This window comes from Pleurodeles waltl, chromosome 4_2 (genome assembly GCF_031143425.1).
Source record: "Pleurodeles waltl isolate 20211129_DDA chromosome 4_2, aPleWal1.hap1.20221129, whole genome shotgun sequence".
Taxonomy (NCBI): domain Eukaryota; kingdom Metazoa; phylum Chordata; class Amphibia; order Caudata; family Salamandridae; genus Pleurodeles; species Pleurodeles waltl.
In genome coordinates, this window is record NC_090443.1 from 399053151 (window position 1) to 399077721 (window position 24571).

General features: G+C 43.1%; 1 protein-coding gene across 1 annotated transcript in view; it reads right to left on the reverse strand.

Annotated features, from left to right (window-relative positions):
* Positions 1–396: 396 nt before the first annotated feature.
* Positions 397–24571, reverse strand: part of BRINP2 (BMP/retinoic acid inducible neural specific 2) — a 152548-nt gene continuing 128373 nt past the window's right edge. Inside the window, exons 6-8 of the mRNA XM_069231560.1 lie at positions 20545–20781; positions 11184–11406; positions 397–2791 (exon numbers count right to left, since the gene is read on the reverse strand). Coding sequence (XP_069087661.1) covers positions 1672–2791; positions 11184–11406; positions 20545–20781 — 1580 coding nt within the window. The 3' untranslated portion in view covers positions 397–1671. The remainder of the gene's footprint in view (positions 2792–11183; positions 11407–20544; positions 20782–24571) is intronic.

Genomic DNA, 24571 nt, shown 5'->3' on the forward strand with positions numbered 1-24571 from the left:
CTTGCCCAGAGCCTTCAAAATCCTTAAGTTGACACTGATGGTGAAGTCAATTTTGCTTGCACAGGCAACGGTTTGGGGGTTCGAATGAAGACAGTTTAATGGGTTCCTTAAAAAAGAGAGCTCAGGACTTGTACCCTCTGCCCTCAGACAGGTGAATGAATAAGTCTTGGCTTCTTGTATCAGGAGTGTGAATTTACTGGGGCTTGCAAGACCTGGAAAGATACCCACTATATTAGGGTTATGGAAGAACAAGCACACTAAACCAACGCCTTCTGGTATCCTACGTTCCCTCCACGTATTTCATTCTTTCTTTTCAGACACCATATTTCTTTTTACACTCACCTAAGTCTGAATTTCTGAAGTTCCAAGTAAAGTTACTAAAACAACATTTACAGAATTTGATTTGCCTGTTTTATTCTGTAGCACAGAAATAGATGTTCGAAAAAGTATTTTTGAATAATAACCTCTCAATGCACTTCTTTGTTGATGGTGTAATGTAGATTTTATGAAAGTACAATCATAACCAAGTTGAGCATTCTACCCAAACCCAAAGACGGGTAAGCCCAATAACCTGACTCAGATGTGGAGGCCTGAGGAGGGTATCCTAACACACCACTGGAGAACCCAAGGAAATTACCCCAGTGCTGGAAAAATCACAAAAATGAACCCAGCACTTAATAACTTATGAAAACAAACCCAGTAAATCTTCCACAGTCCTGGATAACTCATAGATACAACCATATATTGGGGACCTCATGAAAACTGGTTCAACAAGGGAGACTCCAGGACAAAAGCCAGCACTAGAGTACCCCAAAAATTATCGAAACACTGGAGTGCTCACAGAAAGTCATTCAGCACTGGGTAATCCAGGAAAACAATGCCAGAACTGGAGAGTATCAGAAACAAACCCAGCACTGGAGATCCCAGGGAAATAATCCTAGCATCAGAAAGCTGTGTAATATAACGCTATACTGTATAGGCCCAAAAAGTAATACAGCACTAGGAAAGTAACCAAGCCCTGGATATCCCAAAGACACTGATTCCCTACAGAGGAGAGTCCAAGAAATTATCTCTTAGCTCTGGAGAGTATGGGCAATGAGATCAACACTGCATAGTCTAGGGGACAATTTCACCACTGGCAAGAATATGGGTGGGTAAAACTTGTCTAGCTAGCACTGTTTTTGACAGTGAAAATTCCTGGCACTGGAGACCCAAAGAAACTAACCGCATGCTGGGCGGCCAGGGTAACTAAAGCCATTACTGACTAGCCAAAATCACTTCTAGGTCTCTTAGGGAGTAAATGTCCTCTGTTGCAAAACGTGCCATTATGTGTGGAACTCAATAACATATGTAGGGGTGGTAGATGGACTCTAGAAATCTGTCCTCAGCAGAACAGGTTACGTCCCTTACTAACTATAACCTAGGGAATGGCTGTCACATATTCTGGATGTGATGGACAGCTCCCCCAGCAGTGCAAATTCCAAGGAGGTTGGCCACACAACCTGGATGTTCCCAGCAACAAGAGGTTCCAGAACATTGTCTGCTAGCAGTGAAGATCCCAGGTTAAGAAAACCACAAAATTGAAGGTCCCAGGGGCAGTGAGACTCCCAAGCAGGTAAGCTAACCCAAAGCAGTTGAGGTTTTAGTGATAGTTTTGAAGTCTCAGAGAGGCTAGCTGCACAGCTTGGCTGTCTCATACTCTACAGAGTTTGGCAGTCTAGCGTTAAAGGCCCGTAGGGAGCTCTGGATCCTACCAACTTCGTTGATTGGCAGCTTGAGCCTGTGTCGGAGAAGGCAGGTGAAGAAGTCAAGACGGGTGGGACCAGGTGGGGAAAGACTATTCACTCTATCCCTGAGCTCTAGCAGTTCCATCATGACCCTATCCTGAGGATCACTAGTATATGGGTACTCGACTTGCAGGGTCAGATCCCGAATGGCCTGCTGGTCAAAGGGCAGGCTGTACCCAAAGACCTGTAAACTGTTAATCTTCATATAGCCCAAGTTCCTGGAGGGGTCAGGGGCCTCCAGTGGCTCATAGTAAAATGTCTGGTTAGTGCTCTCATCTTCAACCTTGATTCGGCTTCTCAGATAGACATGTACTGTCTCAAAGAAGGACTTCCATCGGTTTCCCAGAGTTAGTGTCCAGTTCTGGCACTGTGAAGATGAGTCCACCTTAGTCCTTTCCCAGTCTGGGTAGCGTCCTTCACCCACGGGCATGAACCAGCTCTCTGAGTGGCTTCCACCAAAGGGGTTGACGTAGATTGCCATGATGGGTTCAAGAGTGCTGTTCTTCGTGAGGCACACCTGCAGGGAGATGCCGAGCAGAATGTGCAGCAGTCCTGGTCGGTACTTGTTTGACTTGAAGGTGAGCAGCATCCTCTTGCGCCAGGAAGGGTCAAACCAAACACCCAATCGGAGGTCGTTGCTTATAAAGATAGCATTGGCTGGAAGAATGCGAGGGTCTCGTCGCTGCAGAAGATACTTCAGTTCCAGGTCGGGCAGGTCTGCCTCCAGCCCCAAGTAGCTCTCCGGAGCATCTGCTACTTCTGGCCGGCACTGTCCATGTATGGCAACATAGCCTATGTTGCAGCTACTGCAGCGGCTGACGTCCTCCGTTTCGCAGCTTGCACAGGCGGAGCCATCCCCCAGGGTGCATGGGATTGGCCCCTGGCAAAGAACTTGTTTGTAAGGACAGACGCAACTCTTGCTGTGCTCCAGGAATGTCCCTTGGAAGCCACTTGTGCTGCAGTATAGTAGTGACTGCACCCGACTCCACCAGTAGGACAAAGGCCTGAGGAAAACACAAATAATAATATTATTTTCACCATGATATAAATGTAATAGCAATTAACACAAAAATACACTATTAGGAAAGGTGATGTGGTATATAGGCTAAACTGCTCACGTATAACCTGAGGAACTGGGTTTGAATCCTGGCCTTGGCACTTGATTGAAAATTGTGAGATTCTGGGCAAATATCTTAATAGTCATGTGTCTAAAATGTGAATTATAATCTAGATGTATAGTTAAAAAGAAGTAATATTTTACAGCGTTTCTCGGCCAGGTTCGCACTACATAAATACCAAAACATACATTGGAGAGCAATTAAACCAGTGAACTAGAATTCCTAACAATGTCTCGATCCCTAAGAGGGAGGTGTGGTATGACTATGATATTATTAAAGAGAACCTACCAGACCACTTCGCAAACAGAACTTCTCTTTGTGCTGAATGTGTATTCTTAATTTGCAAGTGTTACTCCTTTTCCCAGAGAGGTGGAAAGCTGCCAGCCTTTTGGGATTACAACCTGAGACGGAATGCAGGCCGAGCCCTCCGGCATTCGTTTTTGGGACCACCACTTATTTTCCCTCATCAGACGCCTAACAAAGGCCCCCGCAATCCCTGGCGTACTGGGGGGCTCTACCTCCCCCCCCCCCAGCAGAGTATTCTAGCCTAAGAGCTCCTGCTTGAGTCCGGAAGGGGGGGGGGGGGGGGCTCCATGTACTGTGCAGGGACCCTCCCTCAAATTTCGTTAAGCAACTCACTTTGACCCAGAATAACAAAGATAACATAAAAGGGGGGAAAGAAGGAGGAAGAGAACAATGGAATAACACTGACAAAAAGAGAGCAGGGATGAAAACGACCCGAAAGACTGAGATAAATGGGTAGTGAGTGTCTGGTGGAGGATGAAAGAGGTATAACGTAATCAAGACTACACAACCCTGGTATATGGCTCCCTGGACATTCAATAGCAGCTACTACGGGCTTCTGAGCAATACTTTAGTCACCAGCATTTGTTTTACAAATTAAGCACTGCTACTAGTCATGCTATACTGTGAGTACATAGATATGTCTGTTTAGTTTTAGGTTTAGGCCCTATAACAGAATTGCACAATATGGAGTTCGAACGTCAGGTTGGGCAGGTTTTACCCCGATTCTGGTCCAGCAGACTTTTTTGGTAAACAAAACCTTTCATTCATTTATTCTCACTCTCTTTTGAGGTAAAAGGACATTTGCAGGTCCTGCTGAAGATGCTATAGCTTTCACTCCTGACAGAATACATATACAGCAAAAGTAGTGCTTAAGGCCTCTGTAGAGAGCTGTTCTATGATTCTAATTGGTGTTTATTTACACTTTTAAATGCCACTCTTCATATAAAGTTTAATGTTTTAACATTAGAACATCAAAAACACAAAATAGATGACGAGAGGAATGCGTGCAAATAGTCCAAACCACTAGCAATCATTTTGGGCAGCACACCAACGCAATGCTCTTTGTCCACTGTGCCACTCTAGACAGAGGCCCACTATGTCCAAATCAGTAGCAAGCCTGCACTTTATGAAAACAGTCCTTTCTGTACTGCCAGGTGAGGACTCCTCCAGAACTCCAGAAGGGACCACCAGTAACTCCAGAATGGTTTCAGATTTGGCAGGCCTCATCATTGAGGCCAGTGCTTAATTTGTAAATAAAAACGTGCTGGTGCCCAAAGCCCTCCTCTTAAACATGCGGCTTCTGCAATTAAATGTGTGAACACGGAATACTGCGGCGACGTAATCCTGAAGCCATCTTGGGGCTCTTCAGTCCATATAAAGCCACTTCCTGCCCCCTCAGCTCACTTTAGCAGCTTTCTACTTTCTCCCTTTGTGACGCTTTTTTGTTTTTCCCTTCTTCTGTCTTTCCCATACGTGTCTTTTGCTCGTAGCAAATGCTTTAGGCAGAAGAATAAGCCCTGGCCTTCAAAAACAAGTGCCGGTGCTCAGCACCGGAAACAACAAGCACAAATTACGCACTGATTGAGGCGCAGTTCCTTGCATCGTGTGGCACAGCACGCCAGGAACCAACTTTTGGGTACTCCCTGTCACTAAGGGTGCAACATCAGACACACAAAAGGTGATAGAAGGAATACTTCCAAATGTTCCAAACCATCGGCAATTGCTCTGGGTAGAATTTCAACCCATTGTTTTTTTCACCCTCTCTGCCACTCTAGACAGAGGCTTACCTTATGCAAATCAGTACTGGCCCTGCTTCTCATGGGAACAGTCCGTCCCAAACTGCAGGCGAGGCCCCCTACAGAAGAGACCACAAGCTACCTCAGACCAGTTTTGGTCTTGTTAGGCTTCATCAGTGAGTTATAGATTGGATCCTGTAGGACAGTGAGCAGTGAGCCCACATCTGGGCACACACTTAGCCACCTAAGGCGTAATATCAAACACGCAAAAGGTGACGGGACACATGTTTGAAAATAGACAAAAACACTGGCAACCACTCTGGGTAGCACTCCCAGCTATCATTTTTCCTCCACTGTGCCAGTCCAGATTGAACCCCATGTTGTGAAAATCAGTACTGAGCCTGCTACTCACAGCAACAATTCACTCTGAACCCCTAAGCAAGGTCTCCTCTAGAAAGCACTACAAACAACCCAGGAATGGACTTCCCGTCAGAAGCAGGGTGAGAACTGATTTGCATAGGCTGTGCCTCTGTCTATAGTGGACTGCCAGTGGTTACACTATTTGAAAGCAGTCCTGCCATCACCTTTTTGTGTGTTTGATAAAGCACCATTAGAATATACCTTCTCTGCATTTCATTGATGGTCAAGGTGGTACATCAGGTCTATTTTATAACTGTGCTGTGTGTGGGACTTCCATGCCTGGTGTCTGCCTCATGGAACACCCACCCACCACACTGCATTGCAACCTAGGGACACTATTCCATCGCCTTGACTCCACCTCTGCCTGACGAATCATGAAACCAAGCTGGCAGCCACTTCTTAAACCACTGTCAGGAACCACCATCACGGCAGTTCCTGTCAATGCTTCCTGCATTTTGGTGCAGGGTTCCATCAACATGGCGAGCCCTTCATCAGACTGTTTTGTTTCTTATTTTCAAATAGAAAATCCTGAAGCAGGATTTGAAAACACAAAATAATATGCACCCCCTTCACCATAGGAGTCATCTTCAATGGCGAGGGACATTCTTTGGTCCTTACCGCCCCTCGCCTCCAGTGTTTGCCTGGTGGTGACAGGCAGTAAAAAAATGGCTTTATGTCTGCCCATCCTATCTGGGTAGATGGACATATAGCCAATTCTCTGGCGGCCCTTAATCCGTCGACCCATCAGAGCAGTTTGGCGATGGCGGAGACAGAGCAGTCTCCGTTGTGGTCCAACTATGGTGCACGCACTTTTAAAATCGGCGAACGGACTAAAATGTTGCACCGGAATACGCTTACCGCCCACTTTTAAATTGGGCCCTAAATCACCATATTGCATTATTTTCCAGAGATACTAACCCACCATCCTGCACTGCATTCCATGAAGACTAACCAGCTACACAACTGGACACAATGCAGTTCTTGCAAGGGTCACTAACTTCACTGCACTTCATCCTATGGACAAACAGCAAAATATTCTAGGGACCCTAACCCAGTGCACTGCAACATGGACAGTAAACACTCATGGTACATTGAACTCTAAGAACACTATTCACCATACTACAGTGCATCCTAGGAAAATAACGAATCACACAGTACTAGATATCACTTCTCATTTCAAGCAGTCTAGGGCCACGTCACGAACAACGAGCACTGCAGCCAGGTACAGAGCCCCACATAATCTTATCCTATGCACAATATCCTATCAAAATGTCCTACCTCACAGCAGCACTAATTTGGGACTTTGCATTGCATGTTAGGGAGACACTAGCATATCACACTGCACGGTATTCTAAGGACCTTAAGACATCATAAGCAAACTTACTCAAAACACTCCACTCCATCCCAGGGACACTAACCCACCACAGTGACCTCTGGGGAAACTCCACTTTTCATAGTGTAACAGGGATCCCAATCCACGACCTAGCCCGGAATCCGCAATGCACTTCAGTCTAAGGACACTGGCATACCTGTAATGAGACTGTACTGCATCCGGGGGACAGCACTGAACCAATCTGGACAGCATCCTAGGGACATTAACATACCGCAGAACACGACTGATATTAAACCATCACAGGACACTAACCTAGCTGCATGTAGCGACACTGATCTCCCCACACTGTAATGCATCCGGGGAACAGGAGCACAATAATGTACATTGCATCTGAGGTATGTTAACCTCCAAGGGACACCAATCCACTCTGCTGCGCCCTAGTGCCACCGAGTCACCACACTGCCTACGGACATTAGCAAGCCCAACTGACCTTAGTGACGCTGACCTCCCCACAATGCACTGCATCGGCGGGCACTGGCGGGCACCAATCTACACTGAATCCTAGGTACATTCATCTACAAGGGGGCACTCCACAATAAGGACACCAATCCACCAGGCTGCACCCTAGTGACCCCGAATCACCACCCTGCACTGCACCCTTTAGCAGCCGAATACTTCACTCTGATCACAGTCTGGATGCTACAGCCGAGGTGAAGGCAACAAGGACCACTGATGCATGTCTGTGTCTAAAGTGTTGACACCAGAATCCACCCAAGCAGAGAATGGCAGACATGAACTCGCTGAGGCATGCAGTTTGCCGCATTGCGACTGAATTGGGAAAGAGCCTTTCAGGCCCATCTCTGCCTTTGCCTTTGTTTACTTAGCACTTGTGCTCTCTACCACTCAAAAAGGTGTCATTTTTCCAGACAGTTGGTTGATAAGAATAAATAAGAAATGAGTATGGAATAAAACCTTCAGGGCAAAAACTGACACTCCCACACCCCCCCGACAACCTTGCCTTCAGAAAATGAGTATGTAATAGTATTAGAAAATAGAAGTCTTTCCTCCGCGCCGGTTATTACTCTTGCTCACTCTAAGATGACTTTCTTGGTGATATTATGAGGCCACCCATCAGTCTATAAAATGTATGAAAACTTTAGGTAACTAAATTAGAGTGACATGTTTCTCACAGACTGCACTCTCCATTTGCAGTCTGAAAATCAAATCAAACGCAACAAAACAGAGGTTTCACAACAAATAACCACTGCAGAGAAAAGTTATTTTCAGTCTTGTTAGGATACAAAGGAGACGGGAGGAACTAAAACAACTTTCATAATGAAATCAATCCGGGGCTGTACTGGGTAGAATGGACGTGCCCGCAGTGCGTAAAGTGAATTCATCTAAGCCGATGTTTCTGAGTTAGGGAGTGATTCGACACTGGAGATCAGAAACTGTGAGCAGGGCTCCCCTCCTTCTGAGCGCCATAAAAGAATGCGCTAAACTAAACAGAGAAATGTCGGGTTAAGTTCATTCACTTTACACTTACACACGGAAGACGCATAAAACGTGGCTCTCCTCTGCGCTGAGCCAGTGCTGCCCATCGTGATATGGCCCTGGAGTTCGAGAAACTATACTGCGTGTTGCAGTGGAAATAGCTATTCCCTGCTTGGTTAGCGATTTTCCCTAGTTTCAACAATAACAATATTTCTTAAACTTTGGTTAATGGTTTTCAGGCCTGCTTGAAAAGAGCTTTACTTCTCTCTGCCAGTTCCCAGGGACTTTATGTTAACGCATCTCAGGGACATATTATCATGGGTGTTTCTGGCGCAATGAAGAGCTGAACATCTATGTTTTCCACTTGCTTGGTGTAAAGTGAATTAAGTTAATCTGATATTTCTCAGTAAGGGCCTCAGTTATCAATGTTTCACGCAGCAAGCCACCTTGCTGTCCTGAGAGAAAGGGCAGGAATGAGCCATATTCAACATAATTCTACATTCCCGCCCTTCCCTTGTGCTGGTGCCATTTTGGCTGTCTAGCGCCAAAGCAGGCTCCCTTGTGCGTGGTGCAAGGGTGCCTGTGTTGTAGGCAAGATTGCTTTTGTGCACAAAGGGGTCCCTTCCTACACAAAAGCAGTCCTCTGAGCATTTTTCTTCTTTCTAAGTGTGCTGCAGAATGCAGCACACTTAGCTCACTTAGAAAGAGGAAACAAGGAGAAATAAAGTTACGACTCCTTAGCATTTTGGCGCATTCCCAGGGTTACTAGTGTTGGTAAATCTGGGAGTGCGCCAAAATCCTTGGGTGGATGCGTAGAAGCACCCATACTCCACCCATGGAGTGCCTCCTGAAGGCAGAGTAACGTAAAGCAGCTATTTGCACTACGTTGCATTACTCCAGATTTGTCAAGACACTCAGGGCCACACAAGGAGGCCTTGCTTGGCTTGATAAATCTCACTTTAGTGTTGCGCCACACTTGTGTCTCCCTTGCATGCAACAAGAGAGAAGCAACAGATTGATAAAGATGCCCCTTAATGTTTTATTTTCAAACAGCACAGTTCAGAAACAGAAAGACTCAAATCCTGCTCATTGTTTCCCAGCAGTCCTATCTGAAAATATAGGACTAACTTGGAGAGCTACTGTGTTAAATTAATTGACTTTACCTCCTGCAGGCACATAGAACAGGCGCTCAGCTTTGCGCTGTGACAGAGAAGCCATCAAGACAGAGCTCCTGCTGCTAGCTAGAATTCTGAGTTATTTTGGGTTGCTGCTAAGTGTCAATTTTTTATGACTGTTTTCTGTTGTGATGTAACCAAATAAACACATTTCAGCAATAAAGTAAGCTATGCTATTGGCTTTGATGACCCCAAAACGTCCATTGGATCTGGATTTAATATTTTTAATATGGTAAAGCATGCAAAAACAGCCATGCACGAATCATGCCTCTATGTAATATTACATTAAAGCCCGACTTTTTGGATTTGCCAGCTTGAGATTTTGAGTAAGTGTTTATGTCTAATGTGGTCCTTCATGTATTAAATACTGCTGCGCGAGAAGTGTCCTTCCTGCAGCTTTGTGCAATGAATAAATTCATCTGGATGTTATCCCAGCGATGTTGTTCCTGTGCATGGCTGATAGACCAGGTTCATTGTTTCTAATAGTACAGTGTATCTGGTTGTGTCATGATGCTCCCCGCCCTTCTGTGCCCTTGTAAAGAGCGAAGAAGTATCTCAGCCTAGCCAGGGAGGGGGTATTTTTTGTGGGCTGCGGTATCTCTCCTTCTGCCAAACATATAAATGAAAAAAGGAAGCTGTTTTTTTCACAGTTTTTGCTAACCTGTGCATTCTTCCAGTAGCACATGCCACTTCTCTATAGCAAGGACAAATACAAAAAGACCAACGCTCACAAAATATAGTAAAACCCTTTTGTCATTTTCACTACAGGACTTTACACATCAAATGAAGGTAGCAAAGTTCATAAAATAAATCTTCTACATGTCAAGCCTATTGCCTTTGCTAAGGATTGTTGAAAGAAGAGCTGCTTTCGATCACTGTGCTGTAACTTCACTACACAACACTTCATTTAGGTTCTGCTGGCATATCACCAAGGTCCTTAAAAATAGCCTTCTTTTCATCCTCTGGTGCTCTTCCCCAGAATCATTAGCTCCCTTGGACCTGCACTACAGTCCTTGTTAACAGCACTTCTGATGTGCCAGGAGTGAGTGTTGTAGCAAAATACTAAGAGCCTGATTTATAGTTTGAAGGACCACACTCCATCTTTCAGGATGGTGGTGGACATCACTTCTGCCGTCCATCAAATTTAGAGACGACGATGGCCCAGCAGTCATCTCTATCCATTGAAAGGAATCACAGTCAGGGCTGTTCCTTTCAATGTACAAAGGGATTGGTGGGCGCCACCAATGGTTTTGAAGGCTGTTCACGAAAAAAAATTCAAATGTTTTTGTTTTTCTGAAACAAAATCCCAAAGCTTGAGTTTGTTTCAGAAAAAGAACAAGCTAATGATCCCCACACCATAAGAGTTTTCTTGTGGGGTGTGAAAGTTTGTATTGTTTTTTTTATTCCCTTACTACCAGTTTATGGTCCGGAAAAATGACCCTCTTCAGTCTGCCCTAAATACAGCCAACAGGGGCTCCATCGATGAAAACCTAAGGTATGACCATCTCTAAATGAGGCTGGTGGACTGAGGGTTTGGTGCACAGGGTACTTAGCTGCACTTGAGATGGAGTATCCTTTCCACCAAACTTTAAATACAGCCCATAGTTTTTAATATCAACATGCACATATATTGACTCACAGAAATCTACTTGCATTTTATCATCAAGTTAGGTAGCAGTGAAGGAAAAAGTGGTCTCTATACTTGGTAGCGGGGTCCCCGATGTTGCAGTGCACTATGTAACTTTGTTTTCTATCACTGCCTCACCCTCCAGTTATAAATGCTGGCAGGGAATGATCATATGGATTGGTCATACCTCTCCCTTAGCAGTTTGACATGGGGCTGTCGATGGCAGCGTTTGCAGAGTGTAAACAGCCGCCGAATGATCCTCTGAGCCTTGGTGAGGAGAAGCCTTAAATTGGCCACCAGCTGTTCATAACGATGGGTGAGGTGCGGATCCATGGCCCAGAACTGGGAGACAGCAGTAGAGTTCATGAAGCGGTCTCCTGGCAGCCTCCTCAAAAAGGACTGGAACTGCCCTGGGTTCAAGAAGAAAGAGAAGAAACATTAAGATGATGAGATAAACATGAGACGTCTTCACCTACGAAATGTATGATAGTCAATGTTTTACAGCCCATGCTTGTATCCACCTGGAAACACTCTGCCAAATGTATATGTCTCTGCTGCCTCCTGTTGACGTCGGTGTCCTCCCCACTACCTCCAACTGACATCAGCATCCTCCCTAAAATCACGAACTACTGCCTTATTAGTCACTCTCATTTCTTTCTCTATGCCTTCAAACACGTTTTACTTATTGGACTTTTGTGAAAGAACAAGGCATCTGGGCAACCATACCAAAATTTGTTTAAAAAAAAAAAAAATCAGACTATCTCTGAAGCATGTTTGTAAAAGCCTAGCTTTTTCTAAGGACCACTTCTGTTTTGATTTCATATAACTTACCGATATTTTTTAAAAGAGGATAAAAGTGAGCACAGATTCCCTTATTCTCTTGAAAATCTATGGAATTGTGCTTTCAATGGGGGATTCTCTATAGATGACAAAGTACACTTGGGAATCTCTCTGAAACAAAAATTCCACCATGTGTTTGCAGCCAGAAAGTGACTTTGAGGCAAGTTACACACGTATATGTTGACTGACTGGGAACTCACAAAATTAAGGTTTCAAGTTACAATGGTCCCCTACAAAAAGACTTAGCCCTAAATGTTCAAGTCAAGGTAGTGGTGGAATATTGGGCTGACAAAAAGGATATTCTAGTCACAAGGTTTGCTATTTTGAAACACTGGGTGAGTCTGGTGACTTATCAATAGTTCGAAACTTTTCTTATCACATTCAATATTTTGTCCAGAAACACTGCACTAGATACATATCTGTCATGCAGAGGACTCAAATAATTATGCAGCAGTGGAAATATAAAAGAAATCTAATAGCTGAACGGTGGCTATTTAAGCTACTGAATCTTGCAATTCTTGAGCGATGCTTTATAAGAAGGAGGCCAGAGAACAAAATTTGGAATAGTGAGAAGGTGGGAGGTAGACAAGGGTGTTTTGATCAGTGGCAGATTTTTGGGATAATATAAATGAAGCAATAGGTCTCCCTACCAGTAAATATGACATGACTTGAAAAGGACGCACAGTTTAGTTATGGTCCTCTTTGCAAGGCCATTGCTTCTCATTTGTTAAGTATTTATAGACAACCCTCATCAAATTCCTTGCCTTTAAATGGCAATGATTATAGACCTGACACAAAGAAATCACTTTTTGACATTTTTTAACCATAAAAAATATTTTAAAATTATGTTTGGGCAAACACCTCACATATGACTGATGTGGCACGTTTGGAAAAATGTACATAATCTTTTTGAAAAACAAACGAAATATTATCAAGACATTTACAACATACCCTTAAACACATTGAATGGATTCTCTCTCTGATTACTGTTTATTTTTTCCAGAGGCTGTGATTAGTTTAAAATCTTAAATTCCTACCAGGGGGAGATTTTTTAAGCAGGGATAGGAAAGTCTCTGAATGGTTGATTGGTTAGGGGATCCTCTTGAGGTGCACCCTACCCTGGTCTTCCTAACTGGGGTAGATTGACTATAATTCAAGCTGGTTATAAGAATATGATTTACCTTTACAGCCCTGAAGAAGCAGTTGTCACGCCGCGTGAAACGTGTAGGCTGTGGTTACAAAAACCCTTTGAAGATCAATTTAAAGGAATACTCACGAGAGTTAACAAATAATTTCAGCATCTTTGGGCTATGATGTTGAAGCTGAGAAGGCTCAGCAACAATCATTCATCATTTTGAACATTTTGATTTTGACTGTATATATATATATATATATATATATATATACAAATATATATATATATATATTTATTTCTCATTAATAATAACACTGCTTTTTATAAAAGGACTTGGTATTGATAAATATGCTAAACTGTCATATTCATTATTGTGAGGATACTTTTTAAGCTCCCCATTGGGCTCTAACTTTTTATAACTTAGGATCCTATCTGTTGGTTGGGTTACCAACATCAATGGGTCAGAGCTTGCGCAGGGCCTCACACAACCTTAACCTAAAATAATTGAATTTGGTGCACCGAGGCTATGTTTGCGTGCACTTCTCCTTGCTATGATATTGTGGACACTGCATTTCGATCCCATGGACTGGGGGTAGGGTCCTCGTCAGGATGAGGGTTGATGATCCTATATTTAGTAAGTGTCATTCAGTTGCTGTATTTTGATTGTACTGGGAGCCAGCGGACAGCATTCTGTATTGAAGGTCACTGCCACATTGGTATTACCAGTTGCGCCTGGAGCCACAATAGAAGGTCCTTCTATCACTGGTTGCCGCTTCTCTCCTGTCAGATTTATGCTTTCCACTGGAATGAGTCTTCTGTCACTAATATGATTCAAGAGCCACTGCCCCACATATGTTAGGGTTGGAGTTAGAATATTCTGTTATTTTTACCAATCCTAGAACATGTAAAAAGTGAGTTTTGCTAGATTTTAGAATAAATTGTAGGTCAAATTTTTAGGGAGCTGTTTTGTGTATGATCATGATGGTAGTCTTTATTATTGAGTCTTTGGGCCTAAATTAGAGTTTAGCAGCAAAGATACTCCATCACAAACATCCTGTAACTGTACTGCAAGTGCATTATCGGCCTATAATACGTAATACAGCGGATGGAATATATGCCATGTTTTGACGGAGTACTGCATTCATCAAATTCTTCGTTTTTGAAAACTGTTTCAACAATCGATGCATGCACACAGAACTTTTATGTTTGACACACAGAAAGGTATTCCCCCATACTTATGTATCTCCCCAAAAATTTTTTAAATTCACTGAGACACACAAATGACATAACGTTTCTTGCAGAAATAATCTTCACAGGTGATGCTGTCGGTATGAATGCATCAGTTTGTTGCTCACACTGTATATGTAAATCGTGTTTTCTCAAGTGACTTTGCTGGTACGATGTGTGAGAAATGAAAAAATATTTTTACTATTTTTATGTGGGGCACTGGCACGTTCAGGTTTTTTTTAATAGAACGCCAATAGGGTGTGCAGCATGCATGTCAATCTGATTTTATGCGCTTGCACAGTTTTACAGCCACTAGAGACCCGGATTTAATTAAAATCCCTGCATTTCTGATATTGCCTTTGTTCCCTGACCCAAAAGAAGCAATTTCTAGGTCCGCTTACTACATTGACATGTTTGTGTGAGAGAAGCAGGACACAGATGCTAAGATATCAACACCTTTCGTCAGAACGCCCTCATTTTTTACCTCTTGTGTGGTGAGAGGTTCATGGCAGGGGCGTAGCGGCCACTGGTGCAGAAGGTGCAGTGAGGCTAGGGCCCAGAGACCTGAAAGGCCCAATGGATCCTGATCATTGCTGTATTTTATCACTGAAACAGCAGCCAGGGAGCTCTTTCCATGCACTAGGGCCCATGACACACGGGCTATGCCACCGGCTTGTGCGGATCGCTTCCCAAATTAATACATTTATTTTTTTCTCTCTCTTTGGTAACAGTTATTGATTTTTCTAAAGAAAATCTACCCAAAGGTGCATCAACCTCTATGACATACACAGAGGATGTGGCTCTTATGCACATATACACAGCCTATGTGTTTGGCCGGCCCGAGAAGGCCGGCCAAACATACATGTGCAGTGAGCTGCTCATCACCCCCATGGCCACTCCCCTTTAACAAACGAAATGATATTATTGTTTTGTTTGTTAAAGGCTTTGCAGCTTCAGCTGCTGTCGGTGGGGGGGAGGGGTGATGCTCCTTTGCCCTAACGGAGAAGCCGCCCCTGCATATACATAAGAGAATCCACTTACAGGGTACCTGGCTCACTCTTTAGAACAGTTATCCTTCCGAAAAGATCTTGAAAACGGGTGCTCGCTCTTTTCTTAGTCATGACTTTGATGCTGTTAAAGTATGCATCACATAGCTCAGACGTGTAACATCAACCGCATGAAGCTCCCCCCTCTGTCTTTGGAAGCATACAATACGTTTTTTACAAGGAGGTAATAAAATACAAAAAATCCATATGGTTGGTACTCCTACACACTGGAGACCAGGGAGAAAACATTCAAGGGTCAATCTACCATTCTGACATACTCACGTGTGATGGAGGCTCAGAGGAGAAGTCACCTATGACACAACTATTCTTCCTATATAATGATCAGGGCCTCCAACCAAACATAAAAGGAGCTATAAGGACCATTAGTAGAGTAGCATGGGTTTGCTTAATCACGAAATATGCATTTTTGCTATTTTTTATTATATTGCTCTGAGAATTTTGATGACAAAATGAGGGCTGTGTATGCCACACACTTTTGGAATTTCCAAAGTAAATGCTAAGATGTATTCATTGTATGTAGTGTTTCTGCGATCTTAGCTGAAATTCAAATCTTGTCTCTGCTCACAGAAGAATAAGTTTGTATAACTTCCTGCTCAATGTAAACTTTGTACCTGTTCATCCCTAGCCCCACCAAAAATGTTCAATCCTCTAATTAAAACTTATTGTTTTCTGATAAAGTGGAATACCCAGCTGCATTAGGCTAGGCGACTTAGGCCAGCTGCCTTCGGGTGCCTTCTAGTAGCAGCACTAAATTAATTCAAAATCCCTCGAACTGGCCTTTTTTACATGTGCCGAGGGCACTCCAGGCCCCCCGGCAGAAAAATGTCTCTTTTGTCTGGATCGTTGACCTTCTTTGCACTGCTCCTAGGGGTGATTTCTGGCATTGCCCATTAAATGCTTTATGATATGCAAAGTCTTACACATGGTTAGCATATGGTTTATGATAGCTCACGTCATTTCAAATAACCAAATCATCAAAATATTGTTGGGCACTTGTTCGCTTATAATGCCTATAGAGACATCAACTACATTTCCTGCCTGCAACACAAACAGGTCACTGTTGTTAGATGCTACAGCAAGACTCAGGGGCTTAATTAACAAACAAGATTTTGTTTTATGTAAAGTAGTACATAAGTAATACTACTTTACTTACTACAAAATTTAATTTACAAACCTGTGAGTGTAAATCTGTATCACCACCTCTCCTATATTTTCGATTGGAAATCCTCACACATGCACGTTTACTATTTAGTAGTAAATGCAGGAAGGACCAGGGAGTAGCTGGAAAATGGGGAACATTTACTATTAAACAGGAGGGGTTAAGGGGCTAATGAGGGGTTTAGGGTGGAACAGGCACCCACTTACAAAAGAGTAAGGTCATTGGTTTTAACAAACTTCACTTCTAAAGTTACAAAAGCCAAAAAGCACCTAAAACAGTAGTAAATGTACTCCGGCTCGGGGATGGAGTAAGTCTAGCAGTGTACATTGCATTCTACTGGCACTTCAATATCCTCGTATAGTAAATAATGGAAAAGGGGGTCATAAATTAGAACGCCATAGAAAATAATGTTAAAATTGATTTCAACGTTTTAAAGAATAAGATCATTGCTATTCACACACTACACTTCTACATTTACTAGAGCTCACAGTCATAAACCAGTAGTAAACCTACTCCAGTTCAGCTGAGGGGTATTTTAAAAAAATAATTAAATTAACATTTTTAACTTTTACTAAAAGTTAAAAACTTCTTAAATTACTTTATATTTACACAAAACATGTAGCCTTTAATTAAATATTAAAATGCTACTAAGGCTGGAGTTTTAAAAACATTTTATTAAAAAATAATATAAATGAACCTAATGTTTTAATGATTTAAGAACCATCTAATTTAATCAGTTACGGCTGAAGTACGAACCTGGTAGTCTCATGACTGCCAGGTTCATGGTGGCGGTTAGACCGCTGCCAAAGCGGCAGTCCGGCTGCCCCATTATGACTGCGGCCGTCGAGCAGCTGTCAGACTGCCAGCACCGCCAAGATTCCACACCCCGACGGGCTGGCAGTCCAGGGGGTCCAAATCTGCCAGGGCAGCGATGCAAGCAGCGCTGCCCTGGGGATTCCAATCTTGTTCTCCGCCAGTGATTTCATGGCAGTAGCACCACCATGAAACGGCTAGTGGAGACCAGGTGCAGGAAGCCCCGGGGGGGGGCCCTGCACTGCCCAAGCACTTGCCATGGGCAGTGCTGGGGCCCCCCTGGCCAGCAACATCTTAATATTCACTGTCTGCTTTGCAGATAGTGAGCATTGCAACAGGTGTTGGTGCACCCTACGCACTACAGCATTGCCACTGGCTCAATTACGAGCCGAAGACAATGCTGAAGGCCATTTCTTGCTGGGCCAGTGGGAAACTCATAATGGGTCCAGCTGGGAGGCTGCCACAATGGCGGCACCCTCCCTGTCAGAATTTCGGCAGACGGACTTTTCCATCTGCCAAAATCCAAATGAGGCCCTTAATGAATTTATTTTACTAGTTCTAAGTAATTAATTATTTAGCACTTTATTTTAAATTTTTTCCAAATAATTAATATGCTTATAGCCCGTGGCAGAGAGCTCTGCCTATGGGTCATATGCTATCAGTAGTAATTTTAAGACTCATAAATTTTGTCTTAGCTGTCTCAACCATCTGGTTTCAGGGGATGGAGACATGCAAGTCTGCATGTAGGTGTAAAGCTACACTTGGAAATGGTGAATACCGAATGTACATTTGTAAATTTACCTTTGTGGATCAGGTCCTTAGAGTCTGCTTTGGCATGTCTGATGCAGTAAACTAGCTAGGTGTGAGAGTAGTTGTTCTCTGGCTTCCAAGGCCTTCTAAGGCCTGCCAGGCAGAAAATCCTGTGGGACTTTGAAGTGTACTGAGCATACAGGGCAGGCCTGCTCCGATATCTTTGTTTAGGTCATGGGATTTTTGTCGAAGTGGAAATCCCTATGTGAACTTATATTTGTTTAGTACCTCCTCTAATGCCATCAGATCAATGAAAATAATATTCTCTGCTCAGATATCTAATGCCTGTACGCTTGTTTTTAGAAAGGATAAACATACATGTAAACGTTTGTAAATAAATAAATAAATATAGACTGTTAAAAAACACTTCCCTTCTTTGGATTGAACTTTTCTTGGCAAATTATTGGGGGCATGCAAAATTCTTCTTCTTCAAAATGATTTATGAGGATATTTGGGCACCACACACAAATACTTTGTGCCTTAAGGGTATGTCTGACTAAGGGCTGAATGAAATTATGCTATACAGATCAGTCCTGAGCGAAATTCGCATGATATCCATTGGTAGAAATTATGTGACACTCCCAAACAATACCAAATATTATGAGAAATGCTGATCTAGCTTATGCACTATTTCTTTCAGCACAACATGCGTACTTGCGTTCATTTTGGGTGCAAGGGCGCATTTTATGCTAAAAACAACGTAAAATGGCTCTGACAAACAAATTCTGCGTTCTGTCCATTTAGTGTTTCCATGCTCTTGTGATAGGATGTTTCTAAAACAGACTCTAAAATGTGCCATGTGGTGTAGTGGTGTGATTATCGTCATTACGAGTAACAAGAAGAGTGCGAACTGCCAGAAACTAAGCGAGATTACATCATGGTGCACAATATTTCGCCTGGGCCTAGTACAGATGTGAAATTAATGCCTGATTAGTAAACATGGATGGATGGACATTTTACATGAAAGTTGTGCATGTCATAGGCAGATGCCTTTGTGATTTAGCTACGTAAATTGCAATCATGTGTATGCATAAAATACGAAAAAACACAAGATAAATCTCATTTAGGGATTTAGGGTGCTCTATATTTTCTTTGTTAGTAACCTTACCAGATGACTCCATGTCACCAAGGGCAGAGTGTTCTAGTCCTGGGTTTTTGATTAAAAACGAATTCATCCTATTTCACTTCACACATGAAAACAATGGTTTGTAAAAGAGGCCAAAACTGGGTCAAAGAGCCTTCTGGTAACCCCAATTACTGTCCTAGGGTAATAGTTCTTCAGAAAATAAAGTGGGTCCCCATTGCAGTTTTCGTGCATTTTTTGTTTAGGTTAGCTGATACTGCTGGGGCGCCCTGGGGACACTTGGGGCAACAATCCTTTAATGTCTTTGTTCATTTAGAGCCTTTTCAGGTGGGCCACGTAACTTGACATCCAAATACTGCCTGGGGAAAGAGCAATACTGCAGGCAGCAGAATTTCCCCAGGAGGCATTACAGGTGAATTGTGAGCCGAGGTCGCAAGGAACCCAATTACTGCATTTTGAACCGTTTCCGAACTCGCTTCCCGAAGCAAATATGGCTAGGTTTCCCCTGTAAAATCTATGGAAAAAACAACTCAGCAATTTTGTAAATACACGTTTGCACTGGCGTAGCTTCCATTGGTGCGGCAGGTGCAGTGCACCAGGGCCCAGAGGCCTAAGGGGTCCGTTCTCCCTGATTATTGGTGTATTTTACAATTGAAACAGCAACAGGGGGCTCATTTCCTCCCTTGCACGAGGGCCCCTGACACACTGACTACGCTACTACGTTTGCAGTACGCTATTGTTAAAAGGAGGGGACAAAATCTGATCCTGCATTTTGGAAACACCCTAGAATTGGAAGTGTTAAAAAAACAAATGTGAGTGGCGGGGGAATTTACCGTTTTAACCTTGCCTCTACATATCAGCACTCACCCTTCTAAACCCATGGTGTGATCCAAAGACCCCTCCTGAAGCAATTGCTCCCCCTGGCGCTAGGTAGACACATTGCACCTTTGTCCTGCCAACAGCTCATAGCAAGTGATCATGCTCTGCGCCTGCGGCATAAACATCATATAAATGAAACATGAAGTGCGCTTCTGCCTCCAAGGCCTTCGGGTGACTATATATGTTATAAATAATTTAAAATCGTTTCGAAACTCTATGAATCTACATTTACAGACACATCCAATGTTAGGTCCAGGAGGGCTGGCTGATTGATAGATTTTTAGAATGGCCACATACGATAAATATGCGTGCAATTAAAATAATTGGAAACATTGTATATAGTCACTGGGTATTACACGAATGAATCAGGAAACTGGCACTGTTAATAACAATTCCATAGGACCATTTATTTCGGATGTTGATATTCTAGGTCCTTTTAAATATGTCACTATTTGTAGAAATTATTGCCACCAGCTAAAACAACAGATTGGCTAGCATTAAAAAAAATACATTTTGCACCTCTTTGTAACCCACCTGACTCCTCAAACTCCTTGTTCTGGTTGGCCCAGATGTCCCTGATCTGCCGTAGGCTGGCTTCCATGGACAGGATGTCGCCTTCCGGGCAGTTGCAGTTGGGGCGATCAGGGTGGCAGCGGCACCAGCAATCCCGCTGACTGCAAATCAGCTCCCCTTGGGAGTTGCAAGCGATGTAGCTGAGGGCGGCCCGCACGAAGCGCTCCCTGAGGAAGGAGGGCAGCAGAACCTGGAGGCCTGAGAGAGGGGTAAGAAAAGGGAGGCGGTCAGAAGACTAGGGTGAAAAATCATCATTGAAGGGATAAGGGCCGATAAAGGGGGAGACAAGGAGACAGCAAGGCTCAGGTCACCAGATGACTCCATGTCGTCAGGGTCACCAGGCTCCAAACTAAAGCTCCCTCTTTACAATCCATTGTTTTCAGGTCCGTTTAGTGCAATTGGTTCAGCTGAAATCAACAAAGACTACAACTCCCAGAATGCATTAGGATGTTAAAGGAAAACAAGAAACCCACAGGTGCTGGCCATGATGATATAGAGAGATGTGGTAAACTTAATCAAAGTGGCAAGCAAAAGCAATAGAGAAAGAGTAAAGCGTTAAGAAGAAGAATTGGATGGGCAAAAGAAGACCACCACGGAAAGATAGCTTGATATATCACAGTTATCTTTTTATTTTTTTAAAGAAACACCAGAACAAGGAGACATGCAAGTGAGTATAACGTGTTCCCAGTGCCACTGGAATTACGTGGCAGGTGAGGACCAATGTATGTGGCAGGATTGATTAAATTATGCGGCAAGAAATGGCTATTTATGTGGCATAGTGAGGCACATTTTGTGATAGTAAATTTCTTAAATTTTTACACATGGGAAGACTGTCCGGGCAAAGATTTCACCTTATTAGTACGAGTTTAACACCCAAATACTGCAATAAGTAATTGAAATATGACCACTCAACTTTTGTGAAGGAGTTTCACTAAGTTGGAACACCTGTCACTACATGTTTAGTAGCTTTTAATCTGTTTCAGATACAAACAAATATTTAGTTGAAATCTGCAGATTATGAAGCACATGATGGCTTATGTGCCAAATGCGTCAAATCCAAAACCATGCAGAAAAGGCAGAAGCTGGATAATCGCATTCTTCCATTGCCCCTACTTACCGCTGATAATGAGCTGCACACACTTTGTTCAACATTTTCTCATCTTATCTTATTTGATTCTCCATCACATTTTTCTTATTTCCAACCCATCCTGTTCTTGTTTCTTTTTAGCAACCTCCACGGCCCCCTTTCCTGTGCATTCTATTTTTTCTATTTTTGCTCCAGTGCTCCGTTTTGTCCTTAATTTCTTCGTTTTCTCACTAGCATTCGTCACCTCTTTCTACCTTTGCTTCTTTTGTGTTTTTTGAGAGTTTGATGGCCATCAAACGCTGGGCGATACTTCTGGTTTTGCCCTCGCACTGAACTACATGAGCACAAATGCGTGCAGGTGGGGGACTAGCTTGCTTCTCGAGTTGGACAATGACTACCCTAGCACATTCCTTACAGATCTTAGAAACAAACTAGCTAAGGCGCTATATAGAAGCACTTAGGCCCATATTTACACTTTTTTAGCGCCTCATTTGCATATTTTTTAATGCAAAAGCAGCGCAAACTTACAAAATACAATTGTATTTTGTAAGTTTGCGTCGCTTTTGCGTCCAAAAGCGGCACAAATGCGGCGCTAAAAAAGTATAAATATGGGCCTTAGTATTATCGCTATTATTCCCTCAATTATTATGGCCGCAATATCTAGAAAAAAAACTACAAGGAGCTACTGGGAAGATTTGAAGAGGTAAACACTAGATAAAAATAGAAAATGTTGCTTTGATGGAACACGGGATACGTCTGTAAATAGAATGAATCTTTCAAAAAATGCTTCTCATTTCTTGGTATTTTTCATTCGTTCTTTAATTTATTTTGTGTGCCTCTTCGTACGCCTTCACACATATTTTATTTATGGTTTTACCTTCCAATCCTTTCATCCTTCGCTTATTTCTAAAATTCCATGTATATCACTGTGTATTTAATTTCTACCTTCTTTCTCTTCATCTCTATATTACAAGAACTCTCTTCAGTCCTTCCCCTTCACTTTCTCTTCACCTCTCTCTCTATCACCCTTACTCTCTAACACCCTTATTTCCTTTGCAGCTCTTTTTCTCTCCCTCTCACAGGCTCCCTCATCCCTCTCCTCGGTATTGCTCTTCCTAATTCTTTTCTGCTCTCCCTCCTGTTCCTTGTCCCTTATCCTGTCTCTCTTGCTGTTTTATATATTTTTTCTCACTCTGTATGTTTCTCTCCCTGCTGCTGACACCTCAGTCTAGTGCCTACTTCTCTGTCTCTGCCCTGTCTTCATCGAACCCTATTTTTCCCCCTCTCTGCCCTTCCGGGTTTTAAGTAGGCTGAAAAAAATGGAGGGTCTCAAAAAGGGGTGTGGCCTGTGAAGTTATAGGCATAGCTTAAAAATGTAAACTCAATTTCTGTGATTACCATAGTCTGCCACCCGACCAGGATTTTGGTGTCTCTCTGAGCTTTCTGTTAGTCCATCCAGATATAATAACACAACTGACATACACCTAAAACCAGCCTTGACTATTGGCTTTGTCAGAGGTTGTGCGCGCCTTGCAGGGAGGCCAAGGATTTGATGGCCAGGTATTCCTGAACACCCTTTCACCCATTGACAGTCCCCCAGAGAAACTCCCACTGCCTCCAGAGCTCTCAATCGTGGAGGCAACTCAGGGGCAGATTTAGGAGCCCCTAGTGCCTCCTTGTGCCACATTTGTGTAATTGTTTTACGCCAATGTGGCTCAACAAGTCCAAAACTGTAGCGCCAAATTTACAAAGTGGCGCAATGCATGCATTGCACCACTTTGTAACCCTTTGCGCTACAATATGCCTGCATAAAGTATAATATATGCAAAGGGGGCGTTCTCCTGTTAGGGGAGCTGAAAAATGGCGCAAAGAAATCTAACAGATTTCTTTGCCTCATATTTTTCGGCACTTTTAACGCCTGCTCAGAGCAAGCATTAAAAGGAACATTGTTTACAATGGGCCTCAATGGGCTTTGCAGGATTAGAATCAACATTTTTTACACTAGTCCTGCAAAGCTCCGAACGAGCATCAAAATCTCTGACGCTAGTTCCCTAACTACCGCCATGGTGCGCCGTATATTAAATACAGGACACACATGGTGGCGTTAGGGGGGCGCTAAGGTGCAGTGCCACTTTTCATAAATCTACCCCTCAGTTCAAAACATGGGCTATACAACAGTAACACGCACAAAAGAATGCAAAGACACAACATCCTGGGGAGAGAAGTGGAAGATTCAGTAAAACATGCCAAGCAGGAACTACATTACCAGAACATTTATTACATAAATTGTTCAGAAATCGTCAATGTTTCTCCTAGTAAAGTTTAGGACATAAACACAGGGCCCATTAGGGACCAATTCAATGTCCCTTCTAAAATACTCCCGGACCTGAGACCCGGAGGGACCCGGCCCACTAAAAACCCTGACGCCTTTTCACACGCAATCAACTTCAGTCTTGCTCTCTTTTCTTCTTTTTCTCTCCCCCTCTTTTTCTTTAGGCCATTCTCTTTTTCTCCCGGCTCTTTTCTCTCTCTTGTTCCCCCAAACGCTGTCTTATTTCCTTTCTCTTACTTTGTCTTTCTGCTTTTCTTTCCTGCCACTCTCTGGTCTGCAGCTTTTCTGTCTTCTCATAATTTCTTTTTTCAAGGATCCCCCTTTCTCCTCTTACTCCCCGCCGCCAGTGTCAGAAATGCCAAAGACTCAATTCAGAAGGGGGAATTCCGATTTTTTAAGCCAAATACTACTTTACTTTAGCTGTCTCTTGCCTAAAAGTCTCTCCGCAACAGTGTAAGTCATTGGTGAACATACAGTTCCCCGATGTGTTTTTCAACTTTTCTCTCTTTACAGTTTCAAAATGTTGGCCTGTAGGCAGCTTGCGCCTGAGTGTCTGTGCCCGGAGATCC